This window comes from Erpetoichthys calabaricus, chromosome 6 (genome assembly GCF_900747795.2).
Source record: "Erpetoichthys calabaricus chromosome 6, fErpCal1.3, whole genome shotgun sequence".
NCBI lineage: Eukaryota > Metazoa > Chordata > Cladistia > Polypteriformes > Polypteridae > Erpetoichthys > Erpetoichthys calabaricus.
In genome coordinates, this window is record NC_041399.2 from 116,748,393 (window position 1) to 116,770,430 (window position 22,038).

Genomic DNA, 22,038 nt, shown 5'->3' on the forward strand with positions numbered 1-22,038 from the left:
GTAATTCTCAGTCCTTCACTTTTTTCTCTTCACTTTTCTTCCAAGTATTTAATTAAACCCAATAGTGCATGATAAATACACACAGGTGTAAATGGTAACAAGCTAAATGGAGAAGTGCTGGTCTCTTTTGTCATTTGCATGTTGTTGCTAATTAGGAGCAATTAAAAATCAAGAATACTGCTGTTTAAGACTAAAATAAGCAATAAGGGTTCAAAATCATTACGAGCAAGACAACTAAAGTGAAGAAGTGTTACTTGAGCAATAAGTGCTTCTTATTAAGCAATTCGGTTGGAGCAAAAATCTGCAGCCACTGTGGCCCTCCGAGACCATGATTGAGGACCCCTGGGCTAAATATACTGTAAAAAATCACTGTTATTTTATGTGATACAGTCACAGCTGTTTTTTGATCCTAAATGTTTTGATTAGTGATGCTCTGATCGATTGGCTGCTGATCTAAACTGGCTCATTTTCACTACAAAAGACTGTATTGTGATCAGTAAATTGGCTGATCACAAAAAACTATTTTTTAGTGTCTGCTTTTCTAAGCTTTTTGGTAATTTAGTTTTAGCGCAAGAGGTATTATGGAAGTTGGAGTGCAGGTCTTTTTGCTGGGAACTTTCTGTAAACAGAGACCAATAAGACAGACATAACCAAAGAAAGAGGTAAGATTGGAAAATTAGACTTTATGTTAAATAAAGTGGAGTAATAAACTGAGAAAACAGAATTGGAGATGTCCTGTGCAGTTAGGCAAATGACAAGAAAAGCTACTTTAATGAATTCAGACCTTTGTATTTTGTCCTTTAATTAAAAAGAACACTGCTCATCTGAGTTTTGGACGGTAAATGAGCGTGTGTTAAGTTCAGTAGCTTGCGTTTTCACTTAGAAAAAGTACAGATGAAGAAGAATTTGAAATTAATGCCAGGTAAACAAGCTTGTAAGCTTATCAGCAAAATTTGTCTGTTTTACTTGTTCAGCATGTTAGCCTTGTATTTTCTTGATAAACATCTTCTGAACATTTGATAGATTTGAGACTTTTTTAAAAGGTTTGTCTTGTGTTTATTATTTGTGTGTGTTAAACAGTATAGGTTCTGGAAACTGTATGAATATAGGAAATGTTTAGTTTAACAGCAGAAGACACTGTAGTGCAATTAGTGATTAAAAATGATTAAAACCTGTAAATGTAGGTATATTTACATTTAAACAGCGTTTAACTGCCAGTGTCAATTTATTGAATCAATGTGTGAGAATATATATATTTTATTAGACAAATGGTGAAAACTACTTTTTTTTTTAATTGAGCTTTTCTTCAGATATGCACATTACAGAAGAAATTAAATAATATGACCACTTGTAATTATGAAAAACATTTTATTTTCTTTGTCATATGTATAGTATTATGATAAATATTTTCTCTTCATATTTTATTAGTTTTTAAGTATGTATTTTAGTAATAAGCAATAGCTCTCAGACTGGTTGTGTGGTCAGGGGTACAATTAACATAACTTAAGAGCAGTAACAAAATAAAAACCTGAAGCAGCTGTGGGTTAATCTAAGCTTACCCTTAGTAAGTAAGAACAGACACAATACTTTTGGGTTAAAGCAACCATGATGGTTATCGACGCAAAGTGGGAGAAAGAAAAAAAAAAATCCTCTCTATATTTCTCTCTCTCCCTCTCTCACATACACAGGCTCTACTCAAAAAATGAGTATATATGACCTGTACTTTGAAATTGTCATACTCTGTTAGACAAAATGTTAATTGAGGTTTTGTCACAGTATTATTGAATACTCTCAGTGAAAATTACAGTTTAGATTATATTCACTCCAACATCAAGTGACCGTGCACAAATTTTTGTGTAATAGAAAAAAGGTCAACAGTAGATGAACAAAAAACATCTAATCCTAATTAGCGCTCTTTGATTTTCACTCTATTCTAGTGCAAATTCAGACACTTGGAAGGCTTCTTATCATGGGCGAAGTATATGTATGTATGTATGCATGTATGTGTATGTTTGTGTACAAAAGAAAAAACAGATAAAGATGAAAAATAATTCTGCGTTAAGATGTTAGAACACAAAGTTCAAATTTTCAACTTTTAGGTGTTCATGTACTTGTGTATGTGTATATATATATTTTTTTATTTTTTTTTTTTTTAACAGTTGCTCAGAAAGTGGTTGCTTTACGGAAGAAACAACAGCTGTCAATAGGCCCATGTAAATCCCTACCTAACTCTCCAAGCCATTCCTCAGTTCCGTCCTCCTCCATTCCATCTGTACATATTAACCAGGTAAGTCTGACCTGTGCTCTTAAAAATGCCTCGCTTAACTTGAAATCTTACATTAAAAGATACTTGAGGCACCATAATGTGCAGAAAGCACTAATATAATTTGGAGAGGAAAGAAATAAGCTATTTTTGTGTCAACCTGTCTAATTTGAGAACTGTAAGGGAAGTAAAATTATGTCAAGAAATAATGCAAGAAGAAATGTTCTTCCTATTTCTAACACTTGCTTCATTCAGCAGTTAGTGAGCAATTAGTATATACAGTACAGTTTTGGTGTTTTGATAAATTAATAATGGATGCAATATATTTATTTGCACAATCCTAAAATGACCAAGTTTATATGTAGCTTTATTTGTGGTTGAGCTGCTTCATGTCCTAAAACATTTGAAATTCTTACTTAAAAGTTAGTATGACGGTTCCAGTCTGTGTTACTATTCATCTTCTTTACTAAATGTCCCTCACCTCTCAGCATAGAAATACTCTATGCAATTTTCAGGGGGACAAATGGAAATTAAAAGAATAAACAAGTATTTTTCCTTTATGTGTAATAGTTCAAATTAGGTGTGTTGTCAGGTGTATGTAGTACAATGAGATTCTTACTTTCATGTTTCTCACAAACTAGTGACAGTAGTAAAATACAAACAATAGATAATGAGTACAGCACCATGTCTGAACTACAACTTTAGACAATATATACTGTATATAAAAAACTATCCGGTATGCTTGTGCAGCTGTCAGTGCAAGCAGCCGTTGAGTAAACTAATGATCTAAGGATAAAGTGTTCCTGAATATACTAGCAGTGTGAGGGAGAAAAGTACCTGTACAAAATGGCTGAGGACTTTAATGAGACTGTGTTTTTTGCCTGTCTAAGGCAGTATGTATTTTATGCCCTGGACAGAAAGAAGCTTGGAAGTACTCCAGAATGTGTTGACCATTTTCTGCTTTTGAAATCATAATAAACAATTTAAAATGTTAACATGTCATCTTTTGCTACTTTTTTGAAAGTGTTGACCTCTTGAGAGTGAAAAAGAGTAAAGTTAATATACTCATAATTCAATTTTGGAAATATATTTTCATATAATTGGAGAATAATCAAGTTTTATATAGTATTCTAATTTAGTTTACATGTTTTGAAAAAATTGGTTATTTTCTTGGTAAGATTTGAACAGGATTTTCAGAAATACTGTACATAGGAAACAGATTCTGATTTTTTTTTTTTTGACGACTTTTCATATATCTCCCAGCTACTGCAAAAATGTAATATAGCAGATATTTTGTCCACTTTTTAAAATGTGTGCTCCATTTTTGTCATGCTTTTAAATTTTTAAGCATCACAATTTTGTCACTTGTTTTCTTTTTCATACCCATAAAAATAAACCATACAGATTGTAATTTTTTTATCATAACCATAAAATGTATATTTGCCTTTAAAGTGGGTTAACATAGGAACTGGTATCAAACTCTCATCAGATTTTGACAGTGATGTGGAAGTGAAAAAAATCCTCCTTTAAATCATTTTCATATATTTAAGGCACTTGGTTTACATTTTTTTTATTTTTAGTCTGTTTATTATATTGTAATGAGCTCTACTGCCTGCATGATAAATTATTCATATTTTCTCATTCTCTTTCCTTCTACTGTTACTGTTTTGTTATCTACATTAAATGCCCTCACTTTGGTCTGCCTCTTTAATATTCATATGAGTATGAAAAAAATGGTTATCCTTCATTAGCTGTCTCATTTACTTTCAGAATAAACTTTTATACTGTGTCCAGTCCAACTGACAGTATCTCATTAGGGTCCCCAGTTATAGAATTTGTTTACAGAAGTTAGCACTACCTATGACCAGTGATTTCTTTTGCATATATTATAAGAAAGCCAGATATCTGGAGTTTCAGTCACCATATATGGTACCTTGCAATTTTATGTACAGTTGATTGTAGAATAAGTACTACAGAGAGATAATTTGACTTTTTTTTTCAAATCTAGAAAGATTTTAAAAGTATTACAAGGTTTGTAATGAGTGGTTAGTTTTGTTGCCTCACAGAGGTATTAGTCTCATTTCAAACCCTAGCTTAATAGTTGTCTCTTTCAAATTAGTATGCGTTTATTGTGTCATTGTAGCTTTTTCAGTGGGTACTTCAGTTTTTCTCTAGCATTCTGAAAACATTCATATTAGGTTAATTTAGGCTGATTAATTTGCTGATATCAGTGCATGCATGACCTTTGGAATGTCACTCTCTTCAGGGTTCATTCTTGTTTTGTTCTGAATGTTTCCTGGAATACACTAAGACACCCCACAACTGTAAAGATGATGTCACATTGCACGACTTTTAGTTGTGGGGTATATCAGACTTGCAGACTGCAGTTGCTCATCTCATTGCTGGACCATGTCGATTTACATGACTGAAAATCGCCAGTCAGGTCACATTTAACACTAGAATTACCAGAGCCTACGAAAAAACTCGTATATCCGGCCCACCTTAAATCGCTTCTTAAAACCTTTCTCACCTCTCCGCCAGCGTCTTTTGTCATCTAAATGTACTGATAAAGACAAGCTGCCAGCAGCTGGCTATTCCATCCCCCCAACGACTTAGAACGTAAACAGGTTTTTCCCAGCTCTTGCCTTGATTGATTATCTGGGAGTGAAGTGGAGTTTTAGAGTAGAAATAATAAGATTGTTATTTGAAACACACGCATTTCATATGTGTTGCATTTCTACAGTAATCTGTGTAAACACATTGTTAAAACAGAAACGTGTTATATATTCTAGTAGCAATTGACAAAATGTAGGCATAAACTATATAATGTATGAAGCCTGAAGTCCAAATATCAAAGAAACACTTTCACAAAAGATACAAAAAAAAGCCACCGCCAAAAAAACCCGCCTTAGTGTGAGACATTGACATGACTTAACTATCACTGCTTCCGTGGCATAACAGTATCAGTCGCTGACTGGGAATCAGAAGGTCATGAGTTCGATCCTGCACAACTCCCATTTGAGAAGTGTTCTTATTTTCACTATTTTAGAATAAAAAGATACATTTGATTTCAGTCTGTAACAGCTGGTGTAATTTATGATATTTGTAAAGGTTAGCTTTATTTTTTTTAAATTCACTTTTCATTGTCTCAGTCGCGTTCAGGATCCATCCCTACCGCCCCCCACCCGACACTGCGGTTTTTACATAAAGACGCGCTATAGTTCTGCAGTGTATCACGATACATACGACCGCGTGTTTTTTTCCCCCAGTATTGCCAGTCCCCACGTGTTGCTGTATGCTGTTTCTTTTGTACTCCAGGACATGCAGAGGAAAGCATAGTAAAGAGCAGTAACTTCAGCGCTATATGCAATCATCAGACACTCCCCATCTGATGCTGTTTTTACATAAAGATGCGCTAAAGCTCTGCAGTGTACTTGTGACTGCATTGTCGTACCAATGCTTGCGAACTGAAGTGTCTGCATGCACTTTTCGTGGCATTATACGTGTATTTTTTGAGCATGCCCATGTAGCTCAAACACAGGAACATATGTTGATGTAAAAGTATAACAAAACAAGTGCACTTTTATTCAAGACTATAACTGAAGAAAAAAGAAAGCAAGTTACAGTAGGCGGTTGATATGACAGCTTGCGTGGTGGAATGCTAAGAACTGCTGATTTCCATTCTGTGCTATATAACTTAACATTTGAATCTGATGATTGCATATAGCGCTGTCTTGTTTAGTGTGCGCAAGAACATGCAGGTGGCCAGTTGCTGAGTGCTACAACGCACATTTTAAAAAAAGAAAGAGACAAATATATGTGACGTTTTGAAGAAATCATTTTATGACGCGAATAGTACCAATCAGAAAACATTGTCGAAGTAATGCAATATTATTTGAAAACGAACAGCGTCAGGTTGGGTGTGAAGTTATACTGGCGCTGTTTGAATCAGATCAGAAGCTGAATAAGCTGAAAAAGCTCCTGTTCTGACTCTTAAGTAAAAAAGCATGAATTAATCAACAGAAATAACCGCGATTGACATTTTAAAGTTAACGATTTACAGTGCATACCAATTTATAAATTCAATGTCCGTTTGAGGAAAAAAAAAACATTTTCTTCAAAGCTGGGAATCGAACTCGCGTCTCTGTGGCACAGGAAGGCAGTGGTGCTCCAAGTCAGCAAACCGTCCTTATAACTTATTTTTTTCAAGATCCATAACACACAGACAGACAGAGCACTGTGTAATACAGAGACAGACAGGCAGAGATATACAAACAAACAGGGAAGGCACATGTACTGAAAGAAAAAGCACTGAATAAGCTCACCTGCTCTAACATCACCCCTCCCCCCGATCTGACTCTCTAAGTAACAGCGCAAGTACAGACACAAATCAAGTGCATGTGTGTACTGTATAATATTAACAAAAAGAGCAGCTTACTACTGAAAACGGCAAATATAGGAGTGAGTGGGGATCGAACCAGTACTCTTGATTACACTTGGTTTGCGTCTGTACTTGCGCTGTTACTTAGAGAGCCAGATCGGGGGAGGGGTGATGTTAGAGCGGGTGAGCTCATTCAGTGCTACAGAAACAACGCGCATGTTGATTTATTTTCTTTCAGTACATGTGCCTTCCCTGTTTGTTTGTATATCTCTGCCTGTCTGTCTCTGTATTACGCAGTGCTCTGTCTGTCTGTGTGTTATGGATCTTGAAAAAAATAAGTTATAAGGACAGTTGTTCATGTTAATTGCAGTCTCAATTGTTAAAAAAATATTTTAAAAGGAGCATCCCACATGAAAATATAACGATCTCATTAACTGACAGTGCATACCAATTTACAAATTTTATGTCCGTTTGAGGTTAAAAACAAAAAAAAGAAGTAACACTTTATCCCCAGCGGGGAATTGAACTCATGTTTGTGAGGCAGAGAAAAGCTACTCGGTCTGAGAAGCAAATCTTAGCGCGCTACGCCACGGAAACTGTTATATGGTGTGTGAAGCTTTTGTGGAAGTGTTTATTTGATCTTTGGAACTCGGGCTTTACACATTCTACATTTTGTAACATTTATTACTAAAATATGAAAAAGTTTCTGTTTTAGCAATGTGTTTACACAGATTACTGTAGAAACGGAACACGCATGAAATGCATGTATTCCAAATAGCGATCTATTATTTCTATTCTAAAACTCCAGCAGTTCAGTCACTCCCAGATAATCAAACAAGCCATGAGCTGGGAAAACTTAGTGAACGTTCTGTTACGGTGGGGGATGGAATAGCCGGCTGCTCGCTGCTCCTCTTAATTGGCACATTTAGAAGACAAAAAAGAGGTGAGAACGGTTTTAAGGTGGGCCGGATCTACGAGTTTTTTCGTAGACTCTGGTAATTCTAGTGTTAATAGCTGGGTGCCAATCTCCCAGCACAGACAAGCTCACTCCCATGCTTCCTGAATGAGCTGCCATTGTACAAAGGGTAAACAAGTACAGCAAGTTCAGCAGCAATCTCAGCCTTTTTAACTCTTTTTACATTCTGTTGTGGTATGTAAAATATGAGATATTAGACAGTTGAAATTCTCTTTTACCTGTGATGTTCAAAACATCTGCATTCCTTGTTCTTCATCACTGCATTATATGAATAGTACTTACAGAGAAGCACTCATTGGTTGTCAGTTCTCATGCACACCGAGCCTGCCTAAGCACCTAAAGACAAAAATCAAACCTGTGGACAAGTTGGAGTGATTTGATGGGTATGTCATATTATGGTATTAGCCTTCATGAGAGCATGCTGCTGACTGCCACCTTTACTGATCCTAATCCTCTTTACCTCCTCCTCACCTTTTCTGCAATATTTCTCTCCAATTGTCTTTTAGCCTTCTTAATGTAATTTTTAACAGTTGTACTCATGCTCTGATACAGTATATGTTGGAGTTTCTAGTTGTACGTGCTTTTTACAGTTGTTTTTTTCCTTTGCAGCATCCTTTTTAGGTCTTTATTTATCCACCACCGAGTTGTCTTTCATTTCTCACTGATTTTAAATGTTAGGGATAAACTTATCCTGTATCACATGTAAAACACTTTTAAACCTACCCCACATCTTCACAACTATCCCTGCTCTTAAAAACGTATCCCAATTAATCTTACAGGGACTTTGATGTATCTGCTCAAAGTTTGCTTTATAATTTTTTTTTTTTTTTAATATACACTCTGCCAGAGAACTATTATGAAATATTATGATCAATAGAACCCAATGGCTCAATTCTTTGGTTCTGTTCTGATTATTATAGTATACTAAATCTAGACAGGCCTTCTCCAATACATTGGTACCTTCTCTGCTCAAAAGTAACCTATCACAGCGAAACAGGTCCCATCACTTCCAGAAGTAGTCCCAATGCCCCACAAACCTATACCACTCTATCCTACACTAAGATTTGAGCCCACTGGCAGAACTTTATGGATGATCATCTTGTCAGATTGGCTTCTCAGCTTGGCACCTAACTCTTTAAATAAAATTTGGATTGCAGTCCTGACAGCCTGTCCTTATGTATGTCATTTGTTCCATCATGGACAATGACAGCTATATCTATCCCCGCTCTATCCACTCTTCCATAGTGATTTTCTACTTTTGAACCTGGAAGACAATACACTGGACAAGACTGTCTGTCAGTGGAGCAAACATATAATGATAACCATTGTTTCTGTATCATTGGGTATGGTCAGGGCTAGTGGAAAATCTACTTGCTGTTTGGGAGCTACTAAGAAGCACACAGCACTTCTGAATGAATATATAACCTGAGCTTTCTTGTCCATATTTTTGAATGACCTGAATGAAATAGCCCAAAGTCTTGCTGTCTTAATCTGTGCTTCATCATCTGTCTTGTGTCTTTTATTTTATCATAATCATATGCTAAGAACTGTTTACCATTTATAGATACAATGAGGTACTTATTTGTATTTACTAATTAACAAGTAACATGTTGCCACTCTCAGTATCATGATTAGTGAGTACAACAGCATTTCCTTGAAAATTTTGGCTTTCTTACCTAAACAAATTTCATAACACGCTATCTACCTTTAAGAGACATTAAGTTTCATTCAGATGCTGAAGACGCTAGGATGTATTTATCCATAAGTCGGATTAAAATGGAGACTGCTTAAAATGCAGGTTCTCATGAATTTTTTGGCATCTTTAGTATGCATAAATGCTGTTAGTATTTTACTGATTCAAGCACACTTAGCACAAACCTCACTATGGAAAGTCTTACCCATGTATGATTTGATAGTGTAAAAAGCTTTGACAGTATGGTCAGAGGTTTAGTTGTTACATTTCTTTAATTGTCTTTAAAGGACACTCCGTTGTCATAAGAGATTCTTTTGAAATTTTCTAAAGCAAGTGATTTTTAGTATTTTAGCTATTGAACAAACTTGCTGTGTGTCTACAAGATATATCCTACATATTCAGTTAAGCATCAGTACTTTTCAGAATAAGACTGGCCATGTCAGAAGCTCAGCTATCACAATTCCTCGATCTCTGCTGCCACACTGCAACAAAAGGGGCGATAGAGTTTTACACCCACTCTTTGTTTGGCAAGAATTTATGAAGGTAATGGTGCTATTATGAAAAGCTTTTTGCATATAAAAAGGACACCAACATCAGATGTCCTTGATGTTTCTGTTGCTCATAGTAGCATAGTGGTACAGTAGTCATATGTTAGAGAAATGGCTATAAAGATAATATGCCAGTGAATTCTTTTCTTAATCAAAATAAAACACCCTCAATGGAATGGAAAATAAAAGAGCAAAGTGGTGGTCTTCACTCTGAAGTTATGCTTAATAAGGAGTGAATTGGCAGACATAAAAGAAATGCAATGTTGCATTTAACAGGGTTAGGTGTTTTCCAAATTTTTACTGTTATCAGCCAAAATTTTTTATTACTCCGCAAGAGGTGTTCAGGAATTACTAATTATCTGCCTGTTAAGCGTCACTCATCTGCTGATTCCACACCTATTGGAAGCGTGCTGTGATACAGTATATTGCATGCTGCTTTTCATCTATAAATAAATTATTCCCCACTGTCTCATTGCATCATCTGACAGAAGGAGTCCTAAACCAGTACAAGTCTGTCTTCTTTCATTCCTTTGCTGTGCTTTTTCTCATTAGGGTCTACTTCCATCTGTACAATTAAGATTTAATTTAGCAAGGACACTGGTAGTCCTATACATTTATGACGATATATTCCAGAAGAGCCAGAGTACAGATTAGCAACTGTTCTGACTATATTTACAGTACTGTTTTTTGCACAATAATGTTTGGTAATTGTTAGGAATTAATACCTATGTGCAGTAGTTACATATACTTTAGACTACGTTGGCAGTTGTTGGCCTTCAGAGCTCATAATAAGGTGATACAGATTGACACGAGGGACAGTTGAATAGCATATTGAATCTGCTTATATATTTTGCATTTGTTGATGCTAAAGAAAAGCAGTCTGCTTTACTGTGTTCTGCAACCAGCATTCAGGATGTAGGATCTTATATGTGGCTAGCTATTTGTTTTAAGAATAAGCTTGTTACAGCTGTTGCAGTTGTATAAGAAGTTATTAAAAAATGCCATGAACCCACCTGAAACTTGTAAATATCGTCTTCTAACTCATTAAACATTTGATTTTTGAGTTTCTCTTTCCTCTATTGTTGAGACGTAGCTCACAAATAAAGGCCTGTCCACCATTTGCAGCTTCCAGGCCTCCTTCATTCAATTTTACATCACATATTTCATAAGGAAACCACTCCTTGAAACTATTTGCTTTTGGACACTCCTGCCAGTCATCAATGATATACATATATCTGTTTATTTTTGCAGAAATCTTATATATGCTTTTTTTTTTTTTTTATATTTTTATTTTATTAATTTTCATCGTAATCATTCCATACAAACAGATCAATTTATAACCCAACAAATTTGAAGACAAATCAAACCCCACCCCTGAGAAGGAGAGCTTAGCTAAAGGAAAATTGCTTAAGGCTTTTTAATAAGGCAACATTAAACAAAAGAAAGGGAGAAGTAAATATCTATGTAAATAAGAGATGGAGAAGGGAGTTAAATGCGGTAATAGTTATTTCTCTTATTCTAAAATAATATTGATTAAATCCTGCCAGGTTTTGAAAAAATTTTGTACAGATCCTCTAACTGAGAATTTGATTTTTTCCAATTTCAAATAATATAAAACATCGGTTTCCCACTGACTTATAAGAGGAGGATTAGGATTCTTCCAATTTAACAAAATAAGTCTGCGTGCCAAAAGTGTAGTGAATGCAAACACCGTTTGCTTGTCCTTCTCCAATTCAAGTCCATCTGGAAGAACACCGAACACAGCTGTTAATGGGTTAGGAGGGATTGTGATATCAAGGCTGTCTGAGAGGCACTTAAAAATTTTTGTCCAAAATGATGTTAGTTTGGTGCAGGCCCAGAACATGTGACCCAGTGAGGCAGGAGCTTGGTTGCAGCGTTCGCAGGTTGGATCCTGCCCTAGAAACATTTTGGACAGTTTTAAGCGAGACAGATGGGCTCGATATATAATTTTTAGTTGAATAATTCTATGCTTTGCGCATATAGAACTCGAGTGAATTCTCTGCTTTGCTACCTTCCACTCCTTTTCTGATATATTGATTAAGAGATCTTCTTCCCAATGTCCTCTTGGATCTTTGAAAGGTAGGGACTCTAATAAGATTTTATATATTGCGGAAATAGTGTTTATTTCCTTTGAAATTGAGCAGTATTTTTTCCAGCATTGTGGAGGGTGCAAGGTGGGGGAAATCGGGCAATTTCTGTTTAACAAAATTTCTAATTTGAAGATAGTAAAAGAAATGTGTAGCTGGGAGGTTGAATTTTGAACGTAATTGTTCAAAAGATGTAAATATGTTGTCTATATAAAGATCTCTGAGCATTTTAATCCCAAAACTTTTCCAGGTATTAAAAACTGGATATACTTGCGAAGGTTGAAAGAGGTGGTTCTCTTGCAGAGGTGGCACTGATAAAAGATTTCCCATCTTAAAATGCTTTCTAATTTGGTTCCATATTCTGAGTGAGTAAAGCACAATTGGGTTATTAGTATATTTGCGATAACTTGCATTTATTGGAGAGCAGAGCAGGGAATATAAAGAAGTACTACAGGATTTTACTTCTATTGCGGACCAAGCCTGTGTATGTTCATTTATTTGTGTCCAGGTTTTTATGGCTTGTATGTTTGCTGCCCAGTAATAAAACTGAAAATTAGGTAAAGCCATGCCACCTTCTGCCTGAGGTCTTTGTAGGGTCGCTCTTCGGATACGTGGGTGTTTTGAGTTCCAAATGAATGAGGTTATTGTTGAATCTAACTGTTTAAAAAACAATTTATTAATATGTATTGGAATGTTTTGAAATAAAAAGAGAAGTTTAGGAAGGATATTCATCTTAACAATGTTAATTCTTCCGGCTAGAGTGAGATGAAGGGTTGACCATCTATGCAAGTCTTGCTTAATTTTTTCCATACAGACACCAAAATTTTGTTGATAAAGAGCTTTATGTTTACTTGTTATATTTACCCCTAGGTATTTAAACTGATCTGCTATGGTAAAAGGTAGGGTGTCTAATCTAATATTATATGCTTGTGAATTCACTGGAAAGAGTATACTTTTATTCAGATTAATTCTAAGACCAGATATCTTTTGAAATTCTGTTAGTGCTGTTAAAACAGCAGGGACAGTGTTTTCTGGGTCTGATATATATAAGACCATATCATCTGCATATAGAGAAATTTTCTGTTCCAGTCCTTCTCTGACAATCCCCTTTATCTGATAAGAATTTCGGCAGTGAACCGCCAGTGGTTCAATAGCGATTGCAAACAACAGTGGCGACAAGGGACATCCTTGTCTGGTACCATGTTCTAGTTTAAAGTAGTCTGAGCAAATGTTATTAATACAAACTGAAGCTTCTGGATTGGTATACAGTAGTTTGATCCATGCACAAATATTCGGGCCAAACCCAAATTTCTCCAATGCAGTGAAAAGGTAATTCCATTCAATCATATCAAATGCTTTTTCTGCGTCTAATGATAGTAATATCTCTGGCGTGTTTGATTTTGCTGGTGAATATATAACATTAAACAAGCGTCGGAGATTTGAAGATAGGTGTCGGCCTTTAATAAATCCAGTTTGATCTTGTGATATTACCGAGGGCTGCACTTTCTCCATCCTTCTAGCTAGGATTTTTGAGAGTATCTTAACATCATTATTCAGGAGTGAAATTGGTCTGTATGATGCACATTGTAACAAGTCCTTATTTTGTTTAGGAAAGACGGTGATTAATGATTGTCGAAATGTTTGAGGTAGTATTTGGTTGTCTCTAGCTTCTGTAAATGTTGCCAATAAGAGGGGAGCTAGCTGAGTGGAGAATTTCTTATAAAATTCTACGGGGTAACCATCAGGGCCTGATGATTTCCCGCTTTGTAGTGACTTTATAGCGTCTAGTAATTCTGTTAGCGTTAGAGGTTTATCCAGTTCCTCAGCACTTAAAGCATCTGTTTGTGGTATCTGTGATGTTTCCAGGAATGCATTAGATTGTGTGTTGTCTTCTTTGGACTCAGTAGAATATAAAGACTTATATAAGATTAGAGATTTAGAGATTACTATATGTTTGTGTGTGTGTATACAGTATATAGATATAGATGTGTGTGTTTGTGAGTGAGAGAAAGAGATGTATAAATTCAATCAAAAGAAAATGTTTGTTTGGGTTAAAGAACCACGCATTTAGTATAAGGTTTAGTGTAATTCTATAAAGGAATAAGGAAAACATTACAAAGAAACTTTATTACATTGACACCACAATGGGTATCTTAAGGAAATTCCATAATGAAAAGGTCATCATCATCAGTCATGCTACGTAATGTTTAAGTAACATTATCCAACCTGGAAAATGCTGTAGCTAAATTAAACCCTTTGTAAATTATCTCCAAAGAGATTAACAATCACTCTTTGTAAGCAGATATATGACACAGCATTGACCGCTATCATTAAGCAATGTATTTTTTATGTGTTCTCTGCTCTTTCAAAATCACCTTTGTTCTACCATTTTTGCTCTCCTATCACATTTTGATGCTGTAGACACCAAAAGGAAGGGAAGTAAAATGTGGCAGATGTAGCTGACAGGTCACCCTTCCTATCCAATTCTGTTGCCATCACAATCAATAATGGAAAATTATATAGTGCCAGAATTAAGTTTATATTTTTGGAATTAAGGCTGCAAAAACGTATAGTTATATTTAGGAACTGTGATATAAATTGAAGTATAGCAACAGTGACAGAATGGAACTGTCAAATTTGCTTATCATTCTTTTTCAAGTTTAGTTCATTTGCAAGTCAAATGCAGAGTGACCTGAAATTACTGTTTTATTTGTTTTGATTGTTTGTATTTTCCAGTATAGTAAAATTAGGATTTGATAAATCTTTTTTTTTATTGTGGCTTGGGTTACTTCTAAGATAGAAAGGTCCGTTTCCTGCCAACTACATGCAAGTGACTAATATTCATATTTACAGTATATGATGTGTTGTCTTCCATTTTCTAGTGTTGTTAGAAAATTGATGTCAGATTTTTATACTTATCACATTTTTTGACCTTAATTTATAAAAGTTAAGCAATATTTTAAGATAATGTAGAAGACACTTATTGGCACATTTCAAACTATCCATCCATCCATAATCCAACCTGCTATATCCTATCTACAGGGTCACGAGGGTCTGCTGGAGCCAATCCCACCCAACACAGGGCGCAAGGCAGGAAACAAACCCCAGGTAGGGCGCCAGCCCACCTCAGGGCACACACACACACACAGAGCACACACTACGGACAATTTAGAATCGCCAATCTTCCACCTAACCTGCATGTCTTTGGACTGAGGGAGGTAACCGGTGTACCCGGGGGAAACGCAGACACGGGGAGAACATGCAAATCCCACGCAGGGAGGACCCAGAAAGTGAACCCGGGTCTCCTAACTGCAAGGCAGCAGTGCTACCCACTGCGCCACCGTGCCGCCGATTTTAAACTATTAAGTGTAAAAGTACATTTTAAACATGAATGAATTTTTTTTTTAAATAAAACTGCAGAGCGGTAACTTTTTTGGGGTTTTTTTTTTTTTTTACATCAAATATTACCTACTACATATACAGATAGGTTGTAAACAATATATTCTACTTTTTGTATTTTTTTTCCAACTCTGTTATTTGGAACATTTGAACTCAATTGCAGTCTTCAGCACTGTATTTGTATGACTGACGCATTATGCTTGTTAAAATTTATTTATTACATTTTTATTCTTCACAGCTTGTACTGGACAGGCTCAAAACAACTATATGAAAAATAAAGTGATATGACCTGTTTTACAGTATGCATACAGGTACAGTTAGGTCCATAAATATTTGGACAGAGACAACAGAGTGCAGACTTTCAGCTTTAATTCAGTGGGGTAAACAAAACGATTGCATTTTTTTTAACACATTTAAAATTCATTGTGGTAATGTACAGAACCAAAATTAGAAAAATGTTGTCTCTGTCCAAATATTTATGGACCTAACTGTACATCTTCTTTTTTCGGCTGCTTCCGTTAGGGGTTGCCACAGCGGATCATCTTTAACCCACAAATATAATTATTCACCTTTGAACACAGACTGCATTTTTTTATTTTATTTTTCTAATAGTGGTAAATTACAGCATGTTAAAGTGGTTGATAATAACGCCAAAAACTAACAGATGAGAAGAAAGCAAAGCCAATGTACAGAAATCTTGGTAAAACTAAATCTGTGGGAATCTTAATCCTTATGGGAAAAAAATCATCAGTTGGGAGAAAACAACAAATTGCTGAAAAAATGGTAAATAGTTAGCAATTGTGTGAATTTAATGTACTAGATTCAATTAAAAGTAGCAAAGCAAAAGCTAACATAATACATTATGAAATCAAACTTATTTTATAATTAATGCAAAAAAGATCAAATATTGTGATAAGCAGCAATTTACTATTAGTGTTATTTGATCAGTAAAGATACAGTAGAGGGCGCCGTTGCTACTGTAAGAGAGAATTTGACAAGTCTTGCAATGTAAAGATTTGCAGTACAAAGTATGTTATGAACTTGCATACTTAAGTTTTTTAGCGGTTGATGGGTTTATCATTATAACAGTTGTAGGCTGTTGTGTTGGTGGTATTGTTCTTCATATTCATAGCATCTGGTCATACAATAAAGTAGTTCATTTTAAGAATAAGAGCATTTGCAGTACATGGTCAGTCAGGGAAATACGATGATTAGCAGAGGTAAGAAGCATGGTGTTAAATGTAACAGGAGTCTTAAAGCTGTTGTTTAATATGATAGTCATACAGTACATATTAAATTGTTATTAGTTATAAAATTATATTAATTAATTTGATTAAAGTACAAATGATCTTTTTTATTTTATGTTTTTGTTTTACATTGTAAGATTGAATTACTTGGCAAACTGTTAAATAATAATCATAATGCAGAGGATGATTTGGTTTGCTACTTTAATTAAAAGTTACAGTTTAAGTTTATCGCAAGCATTCTGTTCCACCTCAAGATAGTAAACCAAAGTAACTGAACACTGTTCTGCAGGTACATAGAACATTTGAAAAGCATGACAAGAAATACAGAGCTCATTATCTATATTGTTTGTGTGTGTCTGTCTGTCTATCTACTGTATGTATATTTGAATGGAAGTGAAGGTCTGTTATATGGTTTGCATATTTATAGCTAGAGATCCACAAAGTGAGAAAATTGGTCATAAAGTCTTTTTTGTTATTTAGATGTTGTGTCTGTTAATGGCAATTTCATTAGAGAGCTGCGATTCAGCTACAGCTCTCTGGTGCTCTTAGCGTTGGCCATGAATTTCTTGAAAAGAAATTTGCCTGATTTATGGAACAGGCTACCAAAGATCATTGGGAGTTCTTTTTTCCATCTGGCAAAAACATTGAGGCAGTATACAAAGAAATATATGGAGATAATGAAAAAATATTGTAACGTGTACCAAGTAAGGAGGACATGTTTAAACTATAATAAATTGAACTATAAATGCCTAACAACTTAGTTACACTTTCACGACTTTTAAGATCCATTGGAAATTTCTCAATAAACAATACCCACCAAGAACAAGATTTTGCTAGTATTAACATAATACTACCATGCAATATCTCCAAATCACCTCTCTCTCTCTGTCTCTCTCTTCTCCCCCCTCAATCCAAAGATCCATCAAGAACAGCTCACAACTCCTGCATAGTCTTTACCTGTCCCCTTCATTGTCCTTAAGCCTTGTGCACCTGGAATGCAGTGATATTTTCATAATGTAAACAAGAACTAGAACTAAAAATATTGTTTTTCGTTACACAAGAACGAGAACTGAAATTAAGGCAAGCAGAGAAACTAAAACTAAATAAAAATCAAAATTATATGTGAACAAACTAAAATGAGAATGAAATTTGAGTAAAAGTGCAAAAAACAGCAATAGCATTTTCGTTAAATCCAGTTCAGTCATGCAGAGGGGCTGTTTGTAGATCGCCCAGAGCATTCAGTTACGTTGCGCTGTTCACTTTGCGGTGATCTTGTAAATTGGGCTTACTATAGTCACGTGGCGCAACTTCCGTAAAGGAACATTGTTTGTTTGTTGAGCACGTCGGGTTGAAGCAGTAAGCACTTGTGGTTGACAATTGTGAGTTTTGCACAGATGTTTGCAGGTAGAAAGTGAAAAAGTAATGTGCTGAAATACTTCAGTTACAGCTCAGATGATGATAAAAGCAATTAATTTTTATAGTCAAAATCGCTGAATTTGTTTGTTTTCCCTCGCCCGGACGTGGGTCACCGGGGCCCCCCTCCGGACCCAGGCCAGGTGGGGCTCGATGGCGAGTGCCTGGTGGCCGGGCTTGCACCCATGGGACTTGGCCGGGCACAGCCTGAAAAGGCAACGTGGGTCCCCCTTCCCATGGGCTCACCACCTATGGGAGGGGCCAAGGAGGTCGGATGCAGTGTGAGTTGGGTGGTGGCCGAAGGCGGGGACCTTTGGCGGTCCGATCCTCGGCTACAGAAGCTGGCTCTTGGGAGGTGGAATGTCACCTCTCTGAAGGGGAAGGAGCCTGAGCTAGTGCACGAGGTTGAGAGGTTCCGGCTAGATATAGTCGGGCTCACCTCGACACACAGCTTGGACTCTGGAACCAATCTCCTTGAGAGGGGCTGGACACTCTACCAATCTGGAGTTGCCCCCGGTGAGAGGCTCCGAGCAGGTGTGGGCATACTTATTGCCCCCCGACTTGGAGCCTGTACATTGGGGTTTACCCCGGTGGACGAGAGGGTAGCCTCCCTCCGCCTTCGGGTGGGGGGACAGGTCCTAACTGTTGTTTGTGCGTATGCACGGCAGTTCGGAGTACCCACCCTTTTTGGAGTCCCTGGAGGGGGTGCTAGAGGGCATACCCTCTGGGGACTCCCTCGTGCTGCTGGGAGACTTCAGTGTTCACGTGGGCAATGACAGTGAGACCTGGAAGGGCGTGATTGGGAGGAATGCCCCCCCCGATCTGAACCCGAGTGGTGTTTTGTTATTGGACTTATGTGCTCGTCACGGATTGTCCATAACAAACCCCATGTTCAAGCATAGGTGTGTTCATATGTGCACTTGGCACCAGGACACCCTAGGCCTCCGCTCGATGATCGACTTTGTGGTTGTGTTGTCGGACTTGCGGTCGACACTCTGGTGAAGAGAGGGGCAGAGCTGTCAACTGATCACCACCTAGTGGTGAGTTGGCTTCGATGGTGGGGGAGGATGCCGGTCAGGCCTGGTAGGCCCAAACGTGTTGTGAGGGTCTGCTGGGAACGTCTGGCAGAGCCCCCTGTCAGACGTATGTGGCTGTCAATTGAATAGTGAATAGGCTACTCTTTTGCGTTCATATATTTGTAATTCTGATTCTGAAGGAGTCAGTGCCTCACCAGCCATGAACCTCACCGCACATCACTGCATCACTACTGGCAGCAGAAGTCATCAACATACAGTCTGCTGGCGCCAGTGGCCGAGGACCTTATCTGTGTACCTGCATTACAGGCCCTTGTCAAGCGAATATTTTCACTGTGTGGCTATCTGTGAAATGGATGTCTTTGCAACATGAACAAATCTCTCGAAATGCATGCTTGTTTAAAGCTTAACAGCAACGTGCTTGGACAGACTGGTTTTTTGGGTTGAAACATTTGATCTTGCTGACTATACTCATCCATCCATCCATCCATTTTCCAACCCGCTGAATCCGAACACAGGGTCACGGGGGTCTGCTGGAGCCAATCCCAGCCAACACAGGGCACAAGGCAGGAAACAATCCAGGGCAGGGTGCCAACCCACCGCAGGACTATACTCATTAGGTCACTTAATCTGTTTCATCATTGATAGTCAAGCTGTGTTTAACGGCATTGTGAACTGCGAGTGTATTTTGTTGACTGAAACATAACTTACATTGTAAATACGTGAAGGCAAGCATTTGTGGTCTTGCAACAGAAAAAAATACTAAAATTATACTAATATTATGTAAAAAGTCAGAACTAAATAAAAGCTACAATTTTAAACACAGAACTGAATAAAAATAAAAATTGTTGACTCCATTGAAAACTAGAAAGAAATAAAAATACATTTTATAAAATAAAATAAAAACTAAAACTACAATTAATATCAAAACTGAAATATCACTGCAGAATGCAGGAGCTTCCTTGTCTTAGTCTTATCAGAACACAGTCACTCAAGCATTTAACCGCAGTCTGTCTGAGACAATATAATGTTATTTTACGACAAATTGATGATATGCATATATATTGGGAATTCTTGAATGGATAAGTGCTCTTCAAAACTTTCATTTTGATGAAAAGGTTGTCATTAGTTTCAGCTCAACTAAGAAGAATGTCTACCATGTCTAGATGGTCAACTGGAATTTCCAGCTATGGACATTCAATAAAAATGTGTGCCTAACTTCTCCATCAGTGTCACATTTTGAAGAGCACTTGCCTTTCTGATTGCTTCCAGTTTATTTTCAATTTGTCTCCAAAAAGCATCTTGCACTTAATGATCTTTTAAACTAACTATCCCAACTCTTAACTGCCTCCACATTTTTATCAGTAATAAGGCAGGTGTTCTCTAAAGATCTTTGGTAGCCTATCAGGCAGCAGTAATTGAGATCAAATTAAGCAATAGGAGCATGTTCAGTATATTGGTCTCTTATCTTGATTTATAAGTGACAAAACCATCATGAAAAAAATCATTTTGAAATAAATAATCCTGGCATTAAATGAACCATTCATACATTTGCCATTTAAAATAAGGCCATTTTGAAATAAAACCTGCAATAATTAAATGTCAGGTAACTACATTACTGAACCAAAATTAAATAATGAAATTTTGTTTTAGAATAAATAGATGACTTATATTCAATTAATGATTCATTTACTGTATATATAATGTACTTTTAGGATTATTTATTTTATACTGTAATTGCCATTTTATTTCTCTAAAATATGGCACAAATGACATTCCATACTTTTTGACAGTTTTCACATTGTTTAAGTAACATTGCTGGTGTGAGTTATGCAGTGGTTAATGGCGCAAAGTCCACAGTTCCAGGAATCCCGTGCTATTCACTGCTAGTGTGAAGTATGCATGCAGTATGTGCATCATTTTCTGTTAGATTAAGTGAGGGTGTGTGTATATGAATGCACATGGTAATAAACTTGTAATTCATTCAGTGTTGATTTTTGCCTTGTGGCTACAAGCATAAGATTGGATTAGATGGTTTAGTGAAAATGATGGATATCAATGGTGTTTTACAATAAGTATTGTTTGTGTATATGACAATGACCACGCAAATAAATTGAATACACTAATACAAAAAAGGGTATACAAAATGGAATTACATGAAAGTAAAAACTTATTCTTGAAACATGGCAAATCCCCAAAACAGGAATGGTTTAACAGGTGGAGGTCACTGAAATTTTCCCTCCTCATCTTTTCTGACTGTTTTTTTTTTTAACTAGTTGTGCATTAGGCTATGGTCAGTGTCACTGCTGGTAGCATGAGGTGATACCTGGACCCTACAGAGGTTGCACAGGTAGTCCAACTTCTCCAGGATGGCACATCAATACGTGCCATTGCCAGAAGGTTTGCGGTGTTTCCAAGCATAGTCTCAAGGGCATGGAGGAGATTCCAGGAGACAGGCAGTTACTCTAGGAGAGATGGACAGTGCCGTAGAAGGTCCTTAACCCATCTGAAGGACCGTTATGTGCTCCTTTGGGAAAGGAGGAACAGGATGAGCACTGCCAAAGCCCTACAAAATGACCTCCGGCAGGCTACTGGTGTGAATGTCTTTTACCAAACAATCAGAAACGAACTTCATGATGGTGGCCTGAGGGCTCGATGTCCTCTAGTGGGCCCTGTGCTCACTGCCCAGCACTGTGGAGCTCAGTTGGCATTTGACATAGAATACCTGAATTGGCAGGTCCACCACTGGAGCCTGTGCTTTTCACAGATGAAAACAGGTTCACCCTGAGCACATGTGACAGACGTGAAAGGGCTTGGAGAAGCCGTGGAGAATATGATGCTGCTTGTAACATCGTTCAGCATAACTGGTTTGGGTCAGTGATGGTCTGGGGAGGCATATCCAAGGAGGGACTCACAGACCTCTACCGGCTGGACAACGGCATCTTGTCTGCCATTAGGTATCAGGATGAAATCCTT

The 22,038-nt window shown here is 36.9% G+C and overlaps 1 protein-coding gene across 2 annotated transcripts in view; it reads left to right on the forward strand.

Annotated features, from left to right (window-relative positions):
* agap3 (ArfGAP with GTPase domain, ankyrin repeat and PH domain 3) overlaps window positions 1-22,038 on the forward strand; it is a 1,735,421-nt gene that overhangs the window by 565,048 nt on the left and 1,148,335 nt on the right. For both annotated transcript variants that reach the window (XM_028803882.2, XM_028803880.2), the window contains exon 7: window positions 2,160-2,287. In XM_028803882.2, coding sequence (XP_028659715.1) covers window positions 2,160-2,287 — 128 coding nt within the window. The remainder of the gene's footprint in view (window positions 1-2,159; window positions 2,288-22,038) is intronic.